At 56.5% G+C, this 13,710-nt stretch overlaps 5 protein-coding genes across 5 annotated transcripts; 3 read left to right on the top strand and 2 right to left on the bottom strand.

Moving 5' to 3' along the window:
• Window positions 1-990: 990 nt before the first annotated feature.
• Window positions 991-2,120, top strand: COL26b_003151 (uncharacterized protein; the record flags this gene model as incomplete). The annotated part of the gene is made up of 2 exons (XM_053176054.1): window positions 991-1,119; window positions 1,176-2,120. 2 exons carry the CDS (start codon window positions 991-993, stop codon window positions 2,118-2,120), a joined length of 1,074 nt encoding a protein of 357 aa, XP_053039954.1.
• A 949-nt stretch (window positions 2,121-3,069) lies between these two features.
• Window positions 3,070-6,079, bottom strand: KLP1 (Kinesin heavy chain; the record flags this gene model as incomplete). The annotated part of the gene is made up of 3 exons (XM_053176055.1): window positions 3,070-3,316; window positions 3,460-5,882; window positions 5,960-6,079. The coding sequence occupies 3 exons, from the start codon at window positions 6,077-6,079 to the stop codon at window positions 3,070-3,072; spliced, it is 2,790 nt and encodes a 929-aa protein (XP_053039955.1).
• Window positions 6,080-7,568: 1,489 nt separating this feature from the next.
• UBC2 (Ubiquitin-conjugating enzyme E2 2) lies at window positions 7,569-8,198 on the bottom strand (the record flags this gene model as incomplete). The annotated part of the gene is made up of 4 exons (XM_053176056.1): window positions 7,569-7,692; window positions 7,744-7,968; window positions 8,031-8,095; window positions 8,157-8,198. 4 exons carry the CDS (start codon window positions 8,196-8,198, stop codon window positions 7,569-7,571), a joined length of 456 nt encoding a protein of 151 aa, XP_053039956.1.
• Window positions 8,199-9,306: 1,108 nt separating this feature from the next.
• Window positions 9,307-10,697, top strand: COL26b_003154 (uncharacterized protein; the record flags this gene model as incomplete). The annotated part of the gene is made up of 3 exons (XM_053176057.1): window positions 9,307-9,462; window positions 9,505-10,449; window positions 10,500-10,697. The coding sequence occupies 3 exons, from the start codon at window positions 9,307-9,309 to the stop codon at window positions 10,695-10,697; spliced, it is 1,299 nt and encodes a 432-aa protein (XP_053039957.1).
• Window positions 10,698-11,185: 488 nt separating this feature from the next.
• COL26b_003155 (uncharacterized protein) lies at window positions 11,186-12,887 on the top strand (the record flags this gene model as incomplete). Its single annotated transcript, XM_053176058.1, has 3 exons — window positions 11,186-11,514; window positions 11,567-11,870; window positions 11,922-12,887. 3 exons carry the CDS (start codon window positions 11,186-11,188, stop codon window positions 12,885-12,887), a joined length of 1,599 nt encoding a protein of 532 aa, XP_053039958.1.
• Window positions 12,888-13,710: the final 823 nt, after the last annotated feature.

Genomic DNA, 13,710 nt, shown 5'->3' on the forward strand with positions numbered 1-13,710 from the left:
TTGCTGATGAACGGTACTTTTTAGTTCGCCATGCCAGGCGAATCATGGCAGATCGCGGCGCGGATGTGTACTTTTCCCCATTCCAGCTGGCAATAATAGGGCGAGCTGAACGGCGGGCATGATGAACGTCGGGTCAGGCAATGTAGGGCGTCCAATATCTCGGACGAAACAGTGTTTCCGACTTGTTTCTATCAATAACTGATCCCAACAATGCCGGACGAGGAGGGTTGGTCGAGAAGGCCTCCGAGACGGGACTTACTCGAACACAGTAAAAACTCAGAGTACGAGGTTTCATCCAGATTTCAGACGTGAACAGTCCCGCCTTGCTACAAGCACCCGTATTCACGATGCTGTACGTACACAGCAAAACGCCTCCAGGCCAACTGGCCACAGAGCCTCGCCAATAAATCAACTTGAACGGCCGTCCGCGTTCGCGATGTCGCGAGTCCATTTGTCCAGCGGCTAGCTAGACTGATGCCATGGCCGCCTCCAACGCAGGAAACAGACATGGTTGGGAGTCATTCCAGCAGCCCTGCCCAAGTCTGCCTAGTCAAATCGACCTGGACACGACATCGGAAGGCCGTCTGCGCGACTTCGCTGGGCGTTTGGAGGCGAAAGGATCTGTCGGCGGGGGGCACGGCGTGGCTGTGTCAGCCTGCTGCCTGCTAAAACTGCCCGCTACGGCACTAATCGAGGTGAGGTCGTTGTAGGCCGGGGGGGGGGGTGAAGGGGGGAACACATACCACACCGGGCACCGACCACTCATAGACTTTCTCTCTGAAGCAGCGCAGTGGCACTGGTCCATGGATTTAATAAACCGAATCCCAGCGCCCCCAATCTGCTTCAACTTTTAACGTCGGACACCCCTCTCGCCTGCCCTGTCGTTTGTTTCCTCTCTCTTTCCTTCATCATCACAATTAGACACCATCGTCAACCCCGTTTCCTTTATCGCAAAACTTGGTTTATTTGATCGTCAGATAAACCGCCAAGATGATGCACCACATCGCCAGCGCGGTGTACAAACGCGCCACCGAGGGCCAGCAGCCAAACGACCTGCCCCCGTGGTCTATTGCAGTCTTCCTCGCTGACTTCATTGTCTTCCTTCCCGTCCTTCTCCTTGTAAGCTTCCCTTCCCGAAAAAAGCAAACAGGCTCAAACGACTAACACCTTCGCAGTTGACCTACACCCTCCAGCAGGTCTACCCCATCTTCACCATCGTCGAGGATGAGAACCCCCCGGCTTACGACCCGGTTAACCTCAACGAGGACGAAGCCGCCGATGTTCCCGGCGTCGGCCCCATCCCGTCCAAGGTCACCGGCGGCCGCCCCACCACCGTCACCTCCTCCCTCCGCTCCATCAACCGCCTCCTGATGGCCAACGGCGGCTGGCGCGCAAACTTCCGCGGCTTCTTCTGCATGGTTGCCCAGGCTCTGGCCACTGGCGCCCTCTACGGCATCTTCTCCGCCTTCCTCCCCAATATCCTCGCCTCCGTCGCGACCCTCCTCGCCGCCCTGTCGCTCGTCCAGCTCAGCACCGCTTGGGTCCACATCGTCATCACTCCCCAGTCCCCTCTGCACTTCTGGTCTCGCCTCCCTCCCTTCAAGCGCACCTTCGAAGCCACCGCCCGCCCCGTCGCCGCCTTCTGGCTCGCCTCCCTGGTCGCCACCTGGGTCCCCATCGCCGTCGGCTGGGCTCTCGGCCTCGACCTCCCCAACTTCCGCTTCGGCGCCCCCACGACCACCGTCCCCGGCACCGAGGGCAGCCCCAGCGACGCCTGGAAGAGCGTCGTCATCACGCTCATCAGCCTCGCCTTCCACGTTCTGGTCGTCATCCCCGCCGAGGTCGTCCTCGTCCGTGTCCAGGCTTCGCTGCTCCCCGAGGAGGCCGACACCGTCATCCCCTTCGACCGCTCCTTCGAGGGCAAGGTCGAGCCCCGCGTCGTCGGCGGCAAGGGCTATGCGACCATGGCCGTCGCCTGGGCCACCTACTCGCACGCTGCCTGGAAGCGCCTTGTCATCCTCTACGTCAAGATCTTCGCCGTCTGCATCGTGACCTTCCTTGTGATGGCGGCCATCGTTGTGCCTGAGGTTATTCTCATGATGAAGGCTTCCAAGCACTAAGCTGCGGCCAGCCGGCGATTTGGTCACCCCGCGGCTCTAGGTTGTCATGACTCGACAACTTGGAACTCAAGCTGTGGATAGACTCAAACAAATTCTTGGCAACTCCGCGCCAGCATTTTCTGTGTACTTGTACTTTTGCTCAGGAAGCAGGACATTAGCATCGGGGAACAGATGGGTTACTACTGCTTGCTTATTGGCATCATCTGGATGCTTGTGCACAGGCACACCACTCCCGCAATACCCTCCCCACTCAGCTGAGTCTGGGGTAGCATTTTTCATAGCACTTCACACAGAAATTGAAATTACAATGATCAGTCAGGGTAAACCAGAGTTGAGTATCTAGTGTCATTAGCCGTCAAATTTCTTTGGGTTCGTAAGTGAGGTCCGTCGTGTCATGGCAACAACTCCCTCATAACTAAGCAGCGGCGGCACACACGCCGTTTTGGCCGTCTTCTCGTCATCCATCATACTCTGCTCATTCCCACCCAGCCTTTGTCTCTTTCTTCCTCTCCACACCCACACACCTCAAGAGCCTTTGTCGTATACTCGTGTATATCCGCTCTTGCCTTAACACCTGCGACTAAAACAAAAAAGACAAAGGCCTCCCAGAACTGCTTGTCTCGAGCAAAATCCAACTGCGTGAACCGATCCGATCCGTGGAAGAAGAACAAGACCTCCCTTACTAATCATGTGGCCCATGTCTGTGAATCTTGCCGTCTAATCAACTTCTCTTCCAGTATAATGACCAAAGAAAATTGAATTTGCGAGGCAGAGCAGCAGGAAAAGAGTATGAAAGAACAGCCGCCGCCAGATCAACACAGCGGGGGTATAGCGGTCTAGTCCGCGCCGAGCTGTTGTCTAATCACATACTTTGTCGTTTCTATGGGTGCGCACACCCTTTGACGTTTCGGAAGATGGGCGTCGAGGGTTAGTGAGCTACGAGATGTTCTTAGGACTTCTGGGAGAAGAACCAGCTGCTGCGCTTGCTAGAGCCGCCCTCATTCTGCTGGATGCTGGAGATGACGGGGATGGAAGGTCCCTGGTTGTCACCACCACCACCGCGGAGGGGCTTGGCAATGCGGCTGCCTGCGCCCGAGAAGCTAAATCCTCCGATAGAGGGCGAGTTCAGGCCACGAGTGCTGCCAGCCTTGGCAGCCTCCAACCTTTCCTTGACGGCAGCGAGCTGTACTTCAAATCTACAAGACACCAGTCGTTAGAATTGAGACATGAATTAAGGATGGAAAAGGAAACGTGTGGGATTCTCCCTATTTTGTTCACGGGAGGTTTGACTGGGGTTGGGGTACTAAAAGAAGGGACAGGGGTCGCTGGGGTTTCATACTTGTGGTTGGCCGAAGCCATCTTCTCCTGGCTATCCTGTAGCAGGCTCTCGAGGCTCTGGATGCGCTCGTTGCGGGCAATTAGCTTACGCTCAGCGATGGCGACCTCCTTCTTGAGTGCCGAGTTCTGTTCGACCAGCTGGCGCTGGACCTGGGTGAGCTGCTCCAGGTTCCTCTCGAGGAAGGCCATCTTCTTCTGCTGGGCCCGGTTGTTGGATGACCTGAGCACATTGTTATATTGCTCTCTCGTCTCATCAAGCGAGATCTCAAGCTCGACAACGCGCTCGCAGCGGTTCTGAAGATCGCGCATGAGGCTCTTCTTCATGATGTCGAATTCGGCAATCTGCTGCTGAATGGACTTGCCGTTGGTCGTGGGCGCAGCAGTGCCGGCCTTGACTCTCTGCTGGAGATCCTCAATGAGAGCCTTCATCTTGGAGTTCTCAGCGGCCTTCTGGGCAATCTCGGCCTTGAGCTCGTCGACCAGCTGCATGGAGGTGGTCTGCTTGTCGGCATAGGCGCTCTCCAAGCGGGCCTTGATCTCCTCAACATCGGTATCTCCCAGGTTACGGGTGAGAAGCTCCTCGTACTCCTGCTGGAGGGTCTGGAGGCGATCCTCAAGCTCAGCACGACGACGGGCGTCCGCCTCGCTCGAGGAAGCGCTGTACACAGAAAGCTCGGCTTGACGGACGATTCCTTGAATCTCGACGAATCGGGACTTGAGCGCCTTAAGCTCGTCAGGGTTGACGATCTCGCCAGTCGCGCTGACCTCATGTAGGGCGTCCAGCTGGGCGATGGCCTCCGTAATGGCCTTCTCGTTGTCGCTGAACACATCGGCGCCGAGGTCGAAGCCGGCCATCATCTTGGCCATCTTCTCAGCCTTCTTCTTCTCCTTCTCATCGAGGACCGCGCTGGTCTCCTTGGCACTCATCTTCACGTCGAGGAGCTGCTGCTTGACCTCATCGAGCTCCGTAGTCAGCTCGGCGTTCTGCTCCTTCAGAGCGTCCATGGTGATCTGTGCCTCCTTGCCCTCGAAGTGCAGACGCTCGAGCTGCATCTTGACCTCGTTGACTTCGGCGTGGAGCTTCTCGTTCTCCTTACCAGTCTTGGCATCGTGCTCCTTGAGGTAGGTAAGCTCCTCCTTGGTCTCGCGGAGAGCCTTATCGGTCGTCGTAAACTGGGACTCCTTCTCCGCAAGCTGGTCCTGGAGCTCGTTCTCGCGGCGCAGGAACTCGTCTCGCTCGTCCTTGTCGAGGGGAGGCCCTGGTGTTCCGGAGCGCTCAGAGACGGCTGGCGTCTCGGCTCTGCTGTCAGGAAGCAGGCGGGACGGTGTTGATGGACGGGCTGCCTTAGCTTCTGCCTTGGCCCCGGCAACGCCATCTGCGGAAATAGGCGGCACCCACTTGTCTTTCGGCACAGTCTCTCCAGCACGCCACAGCTGAACCTCGCCCTCCAGATTTGTAATGTAGCCTTCGAAGGTAGAAATCTGGCCGCGGGCCTTTCCGAGCAGCGCCTTGAGCTCGGCGGGACTGAGCTCTGCGTTGACCTTGGCCTTGTTCTTGATCGCCTTCGCACGAGTACCGAATCGAAGTGTGCTGAGAGTTTCGGCGTCGTTGTAACTACTGGGAGAGCAGTTGATAATGAGGGTTGTTCGACTGTTACCTCCGAGGGACTCTTGCAGGATACGGGTCAACTTGGAGTCGCGGTAAGGAACGTGAGACGATCGGCCATCGGTCAGGGCGTTGATGACCATTCCCAGAGCACTCAAACTCTTGTTGATCTTCTTGGCTTCCTCCAACGTTTGGCCACTGGCACCCGTCTTTCCGACCTTTTCGCTACCAGCCAAATCAACCAAGAACAACTGACCGCTCTTCGCCGAGCCGGTCTCGACGTTCTTCTGGGTAATGGTGATGACGAAGATGGAGTGCGAACGGGAAGACTCCTGGTTCATGTTGGTGGCGGCGACGGCACGGGCGTTTCCACCTCTTCTCATGACCTCGAAGACTTCCTGAACACTAGAAACGTAGACCTCCAAGAGACCCTTGACGTAGACACCACGGTTCTTCTCTTCGTGGACGGGAAGGTTGTCGTTCTGAGGAGCCAGCAAGTCGCGAATCCTCTCCATGTAAATTTCCATGTAGCTGACTCGGACGGTGTACTCAATGGTGCTGGGGCTAGACATGATGCTGGTGAAGATCTGCTCGACGATGCGGGGGATAACACCGCGGCCGTTCTCGTCCTCGATGCTGGAGCCCATCATGGTGTAGGACTTTCCGGCACCGGTCTGGCCATAGGCGAAGACGGTTCCATTGTAACCGTTGAGGATGTCGTCGACAGTAGAGCGTACGGAGAAGTCGAAAATGTCGGCTTGCTTGCAGTTCATGTCGAAGACTCGGTCGAAGGTAAAAGAGCCCTGCGCCTCCTTGGACTGTGAGACATACCGTTAGTCGGGTGCCCGCATGCATGCGCGCCACAGGAAGTCGGGCCCGGAGTGTTGATACTTACGTCGAGGGTACAAGTATCCTCGCCATTGAAGGCGACGATGGGCTGGCCGCCCGACTCCAGTTCAACCTTGTTCTGGGGACGGAATCGGGCCACCACCTTGATGCTGTTTGCGCTAGACATCGTGACGGTATTGCAGACCAAGAGGCGTCGCAGCCAAGGTCATGGATCCCGATCGGCGTGGTGTTGCGGTATAGGGGGGTTAAGGTTGCGGGTTGCGAGGCACGAGGCGGTCGCAGCACGGCAACGGGGGCGTGTGTTGAAAGGCCACACAAACAAGGCGGGGATGAAATGACGGTGTGCAGAATATGGGATAATCTGCTAGAATGACATATCGCAGGTATTTTTTTTCTGCAAGGCGATAAGCAAAAGAAAAAGGGTATCGGCAGCACAAACCAGCAGCAATTTGCAGCCAGCCAGGCAGTCGGTCGAGGGGCAGAAGGGGAGAAGGGAAGGAGATTGGGATTGTTTGGGAGTTTTTGGGGTTGGGATGCAAATGACGGGACGCGCTAGAATTCGCGTGGAATATTTGATTGCAGCAAGACAGTCAGAGTCACAGTACTGAGAACGGGATGGGTCGCTCGCTGCAGTCCAGTGTGGTCTCACAGAGCGAGGTACGGAGCCTTCGAGGAAAGAGGAGGGGGTAACCTGGGAGAAGGTACCTGCCCGGCAAAAACAACACAAAAGGTACACATTCACAGGCTCAACTCAGCCAGCTCCCTCCTGGTGTCCCCTCTCATTAGCCCCCCACCACAGCCAGTCGCTGGGCATCGGCGCGGTCAAAGAAAAACACACTCACACTGCAGTATTTCATCCTCACTGGTGGTTTCATCCCCACCTCACTAACGAGCACAGCCGAAGGGTCCGTCCCAGAGCGATCTAATCCCCTATTTCCCTGTCCGTCCGCTGAAAGTACAGCGCACACAGCGACATCCCACTGGCCGTGAACACACCCACGGTCGTCCGCGGGATTGTTTCCCTGAATACCACCTACCTAGGTGCTCATCGCACACAACAGACGGCCTGGCGCATTGCGCACTAGGGACCAAAGCCAGGCACGCGACAGGTTCGAGATGAAAGTTGGCGCCTTTTGCACGGTTGACTCCTTGTGTGTTTGGGGTGGGTTGCTCCGCTTTCGTAGTGGTTAATCACAGCCATAATAAACAAACGTCGGGCCGCATCATGGACAATAGATTTGGTATTTCGCTACCCAAATGCGTTTCCTGCGAACTCCCCTGTAAAGCCAGCTGAGGACGAACGTCACCCAAGAGAAGCACGACCGCGAAACGCCAACCGCAACATGGGGCCGCCCCAAAAGCCATTCAGAGAGGACAGCACGAGCCGAAACGCCAAACCCCCCACTCCCACCTCATCGGATGCCCCAGCTGCTTAATGCGAGCAAAACCAAGGAATGTGTCTGGTCAGCTCCGGCCCTCGCCGTGTTAGTGCCACAACACTGTGAGGTCAGAACCTTGACGGCTGTGCTTCTGTTTGTCCTCCAGCGTCCCGGACGCAGCCCTCCTGCTATCCCTCATGGGCGTACCCTGCTCCTGCGAGGCTATGAATGTTGTTCATGACAGTCGTATGTGTTTTGTTGTGGTATCATTGCAATTTAGTCCTCCCAGCTCTTCTCAACCGTCTCCCTCACCCTCTTGGTGTACTCCTTACGGTTGTCCTTGTACAAGTTGGAAGCCTCGACGTTCGCTGGCGATCCGGTGTTTGGGTCATTAAGCAGACTGGCGATGGTTAGCCTACGCAGCTCCAGTCCGATGCACACACCGCCTTACCTCTGGATGCTCGTCAACACCGCTGCGACGTCATATGTAGGGCTCCATCTGTTTTGCAAGATATCCAAGCAGAGCTCCCCGGTGGCGTAGACGTTGGGATGGAACATCTGGCTGATGAACTTGACGGCGGGCGGCTTGTTGGGGTATTGCTCCTCGAACTGCATGACGAGTCTGAAGGTTCCGTCCTCGAAGGGCGTATCGGCAGGTCCGATGATAACGGCATTCCTGGAGAGCTTCTGTAAGTCACATGTGGGAAAGCCGGTCGGCCCGTAGATGGTCTGGCGTACCAAGTCATAACGTTATCGGGGACGGGAGAGGCAGAGACACCCGCGGGAGGGTCAGTTTGCATGCGCTGTCATCCATGCTGTCAGTGGTGATATTTCATCGAAGAAAAATCCAGCGATAGAAATTACCTTGAAGTCACGCATCAAACGACGTCGGGCAGCAGTAGACATGGTGGCGGTCGGTGGCGGTCGGTGACTGATTGCCGGGACTGAGGGGTAGGAGACAACAGCTATCGCGGAAGCTATGGTTCGGAAATGCACACAAGGCCCAAGAGCTGATGGCCTATTCCGAAATACTCTGGTGATTGTTGGAACGAAGCGATTCCGACGATTCTTGAAAGGGCCGTGAGGTGGTAAAGGAAGGGTGTGGAACATTGAATTCACAAGTCCGAGAGGATGGCGCGGGAAGCAGTCACCACCGCCTGCCGCTTAGGCGCAATCAGTGGGTCTCTGGATTGTGGCCAATCAGTGCCGGGGAGATTAAACGCGAATCAGACGAGACCAAACCAACGCCGAGTGGACCCCGGGTCCAGGCGCAGCACACGACTCGAGCCATTGGGACACTGAAGCAGTGACACTCTGCGGTCTCGAGACGCCTCATTTGCTCTTTGGCTTCTGATGATGGGCCCTACACAGGCGAGAGGTGACAAAGCATGGCTGACAAACGGCGTCGATAATTACAATACAGATAATCCAGGCTGATATATTGGCAATGCGCACGTCTGATTACTGAACCCTACGCCTGCATATTTACAGAGCCGCGGTGTCGGGTTCATGGCCGGTGATTTACACTCGTACACGATGATCGCGACGATATCGGAATCGACAGGCACATGCCGCCATGTTCCGCCGTTCCGGGGAAGCAAGGAAGCTGGAGCACTTGGGATGCAGCCGCGGAACCACTGCAGAAAAAAAGTGACGGCAGCCAGCGAACTGCAAGTGCAACCTCCATATTTTCACGGTCCGGGGTGGGGGACTCGGCTTGCCGACCCTGGGGTTCACACTGAGGGGGGTGAGGTCATGAGAAGCTCGGCCCCGCCCGTGCACTTCCCCCTCCTTAAGCCGAGGAAGCCCGCAGCATACCTGGGGTAAGGCAGGCAGAGGCGGGAGGGAACAGTTCGGGTAAGCTATTGCCGCCCGCGCCTTTCCACATGTTCGCCGTCTTCCATCCCTCTGTAAAATAGCTGCAGCCATCCCATCTATTTCTGTGCCCGTTGGATCGTCTCAAAGCCCGCCGTCCTTGTCAATCCTTCTCTAGTCTGCCTGTCACCGTGTCACCATGTATTCAAGACAATCCTCCAGGCTTCCGAGCCTATTCGCAAAGCAGGCCTCTGCGACTCGCCTGTTCTCAACGAGAGCGGCATTGAGGCAAGAGATTCGCGATGCATACATTCTCAGTGGTTCGAGAACGCCAACGGCAAAGGTAGAAACCCCTGTAAGTGTACAAGTTGAGACCGTCGGCTGATGTATCGACAAGTTCAATGGATCATACACGAGCGTCTCCGCGCCGAAGCTCGGCGCTGTCGCCATTAAGTCTGCCCTCGAAAAGTCAAAGGTCCCTGTCGACAAAATCTCCGACGTATACATGGGAAACGTGCTGCAAGGATCAGTCGGACAGGCGCCGGCTCGCCAGGCTTTGATCTTTGCCGGTCTCCCGTCGAGCGTTGAGGCCATTACCATCAACAAGGTGTGCGCTTCAGGCTTGAAGGCGGTTGTCTTTGCCGCGCAGAACATCCAATTGGGTCTGGCAGAGGCCCAGATTGCCGGAGGCATGGAGAACATGACCAGAGTGCCATACTATGTCCCCCGCTCCTCGAGTTTGCCGCCTTTCGGGCACGTCAAGATGGAGGACGGTTTGATCAAGGATGGTCTTACCGACGTCTACGACCAATTCCACATGGGCAACTGCGCTGAGAACACCGCCAAGAAGTACGAGATCACCCGTGAAATTCAGGACCAGTATGCTATTGAGTCCTACAAGCGCGCTCAAGCCGCGTGGAAGGCGAATGCCTTCGCCGAAGAGATTGCGCCCGTCACCGTTCCCGGAAAGAAGGGCGATACCGTCATCGAGACGGACGAGGGATACCTCGATGTCAAGTTCGACAGGGTCCCCACTCTGAAGCCCGCCTTCGTGCGTGACGGCACAGGAACCGTCACTGCCGCCAACTCGTCCACTCTGAACGACGGTGCCAGCGCGCTGGTTCTGGGAAGCAAAGAAATTGCTCAAAAGTACGGATCAGGCTCCCGGGTTCTGGCCAAGATTTGCGGTTCGGCCGATGCCGCTGTCGACCCCGTTGATTTTCCAATTGCCCCGGCCAAGGCCGTTCCGATTGCGCTGGAGAGAGCCGGAATTACCAAGGACCAGGTGGCTGTCTGGGAATTTAACGAGGCCTTCGCCGCTGTCATCAAGGCCAATGAGAAGGTAAGCTTATTGACTTGCAAGCCACTTGATTTCCGCTGACTATCGATTAGATCCTCGGCCTTGAGGGAGCGCGCGTGAATCCCCTTGGAGGAGCCATTTCTCTCGGCCACGCTCTCGGAAGCTCCGGGTCGAGAATTCTCGTAACACTGCTGCACCAGCTGAAGCCCGGCGAATACGGTGTGGCTGCCATCTGCAACGGAGGAGGTGCAGCCACTGCGCTGGTGGTGCAGCGTGTCGAGTCTGTGTAAATCAATGTAGATCGGACGTCGTCTTCTAGCTCCGGCTACGTGCAGCTCGGTTTCAAAAGGGAGGCTGCAGGTTTAGCTCAGTTCGTGATTCTTAGGTTGCGAGCCGCTCAGACGCGGCGATAAGGACAGATCTAGGCGCAAGATGTTGGGCGGCGTACACTTGTACATGAAAAGCCACATATCAAAAAGCATAAATATTTCCTATCATGAAGGAATTGGTGATCTGTGAGACAATTTGAAAGACTGCATAGAAAGTGATGAGGTGGAGATGCTCTGGATGTAGACGCGGTACCATCCTGGCGGGGCAACGCCAGTCTCTCTCACCGACCGCCACATCCCTGCTCCCGCTCATCGAAGAACCCACCTCACACCTTACCTTGACCACCGACGAGCTCTCATCGCATGCCCCAAGCTCATATTCGCTTCCTCACCGTCCAGCATCTCCCCATTCATCCCACTTCCAGCATCTCAACACGGGAGGCACCACCATGGCGCTTCTAGTACAGTTCCTTACTCAGATTCGCACATTTGTGCGCGCCCAAAACAGCGACGAACTCCGCAATTGGCTCCAGGTTGAGCCGAACGCGCATCAACAGTATCACCAACTCGCGGCCGAGCTGCGCAACCAGTTCCGTTCGGGAAGCGGACTCGAAGACACGATTGAAAAATGCCTACCGGAAGAGGACGACGTGCCGGAAGGCCAGGGCTCGCCGTGGCCGGGCTTCATCACGTTCATGAAGGATTATATGCTCTTCTGGCGCGATGTCGACTACGACGATCTGCTCGGCGCACATACCCTGCTGAGCGGGCTGGTCAAGTAAGTGTGTGTCCAGCTTGCATTGAGGGTAGTCATTGACACGTTCACCCAGCTCCTGCAGCACCGCCTTCGCCCACCCAACCTATGGCGGCATGCTCCTCAAAACGGCAATGTCACTGTGCGAGTCCCTATCGCGCCTCACCATGATGCTCAGCAAGCGTCCCGACCTGACCCGTAAAATCCGCAACGTCGACGCAGACGACCGCAAGTCCATCGCCGAGACTTCGGCTGAGATCATCCAAAAGATCTTCACCACCTGCCTGACAGACCGTTCCAGTACCCGTTACAGCAAGCCCGAGGGGAAGAAGGTTGGCGTGTACATGTTCGCCAACCTCGTGCTCAAACTCCTCTTTGCCGTAAGCCCAGCTTCGATATATCGCCGGTGACCAGATTCTAACGATATACAGTGCCGGAGAACTCACCTTGCAAAGCAAATCTTTACAAATATCTCCACAAACTCGCCCCCTCTGTCCCTCTATCCGGCAGCCCAGCGCGTCACCTTCCTCTACTACCTCGGCCGCTTCAACCTCGCAAACTGCCACTTTGTCCGCGCAGCTCTCTGCCTCGAAGAGGCCTACCTCCAAATCCCGCCCGCGTTGACATCACACCGCTGCCTGGTGCTCAGCTACCTCATCCCCTGCAACCTCCTCCTCGGTCGCCTGCCCTCCAAGGTCCTCCTCTCACGCCCAGAGTCCGCCACCCTCGCCCCGATCTTCCACCCCCTATCCCAGGCGATCCGCAGAGGCGACTTCGTCCTCTTCCAAAACGCGCTCGCCATCCACGAGAAGTGGCTGTTCGACAAGGGCTTGCTGCTGGTGCTCACACACCGCCTCCGTCCCCTCCTGTGGCGCTCCCTCGCGCGCAAGACCTTCCTCCTCACATACGCCCCAGGGCCCGACGACACGAACCCTAACGCGGCGGCAGCACCCTCCCGCCGGGCGGCAACACTGGACCTCGCGGACCTGCACACCACGGCTACGTACCTCCAGCGCAGGCTAGAAGGCTACATTCCCTCCAAGCACCAGCGCCCCTCCAACGCCACGCCGGCGTTTATGAAGGCCGTCTCCCACGACGCGTCGTCGACTCTCGTCCCGCCGCCCGGGGGACCGAAGAAGCTGCGGCCGAACGAGGGGCTGGTGTGGGGGAACAGCCCCGTTGAGATGGACGACGTCGAGATGAATGTTGCGACTCTGATCCAGTTGGGCTTCATGCATGGGTACATTGCGCATTCGCAGGGACGGTTTGCAGTCATGGGTGCCACGAAGAAGAGCCCGACGCTGGCGGGGTGGCCGGTACCGTGGACCGCGATCAAGGAGAGACAGTACGAGGAGGAAGTTGACCTGGACGACGTTCCAGGTTGGGTCAAGGGTTAGACACAGAAACAGTGTCGAAGGCATAGGATAGCTGCAGAATAATGATACCCAGTTGATATTACCACTTCCACGGGCCAATGGTGATATGACATGCCTGGGAGACAGGGAGCAGTCACGGCACCGTTTGAAGCAAGACCGGAAATAGTTGATTCTGAATCTTTCATTTGATTGCCCATCATAAGGCAGGGTCTTGCTACCGGGATCCTCCATCCGACGAAAGAGTCGAAAAAACGGACCAAGGCGGTGTAGATTCCACACACACACACACACGCGCGCGCGCGCGCGTCGTCGTGTCCCATCCTCAACATCGTCTCACCTTCAACGTCTGACCCCAAGCCAGTCATCTTACAAAAGTCTCCCCCTGAAGAATAAGATTTTCTTTCCGGTCCCCCAACCCCGTCATGTCATGACTAATGTTTCCATATCATATCCTCTTCCTCCACATGTCCTCAAATAATAAATAACAAAAAATAATGCGTACGTAAATGGGTATAGATGAGAAGCAAGCCGATCCAAAAGTGTAAATGCCTCCGTTTGAAGAGAGGCCAGGTGACTGAACCCGGAAGAATGCTTCGCCAGCTCGCGCCATAGACGCGATGTTGCTAAAACAATAAACACTAAACTGCCGCGAAATCATCGCGGGAGATTTGATATAGTACGTCCAAAAGATGAAGGCGCCATCTGCTACCGGCGTGTATGTAAAGATTTGCCGCGTGTTCGTGAGCGACGGACGAAGCGAAGAATTGCCAGCAGCGAGAAGGGTACGTGGCAAGCGTGCCTGCCCTTGAGCGTGAAGATATATCCGACCGAGCGGGCTGTGTCC

Source organism: Colletotrichum chrysophilum (assembly GCF_026319265.1).
Source record: "Colletotrichum chrysophilum strain AFK26 chromosome Unknown scaffold_17, whole genome shotgun sequence".
In the NCBI taxonomy this organism is placed as follows: Eukaryota; Fungi; Ascomycota; class Sordariomycetes; order Glomerellales; family Glomerellaceae; genus Colletotrichum; species Colletotrichum chrysophilum.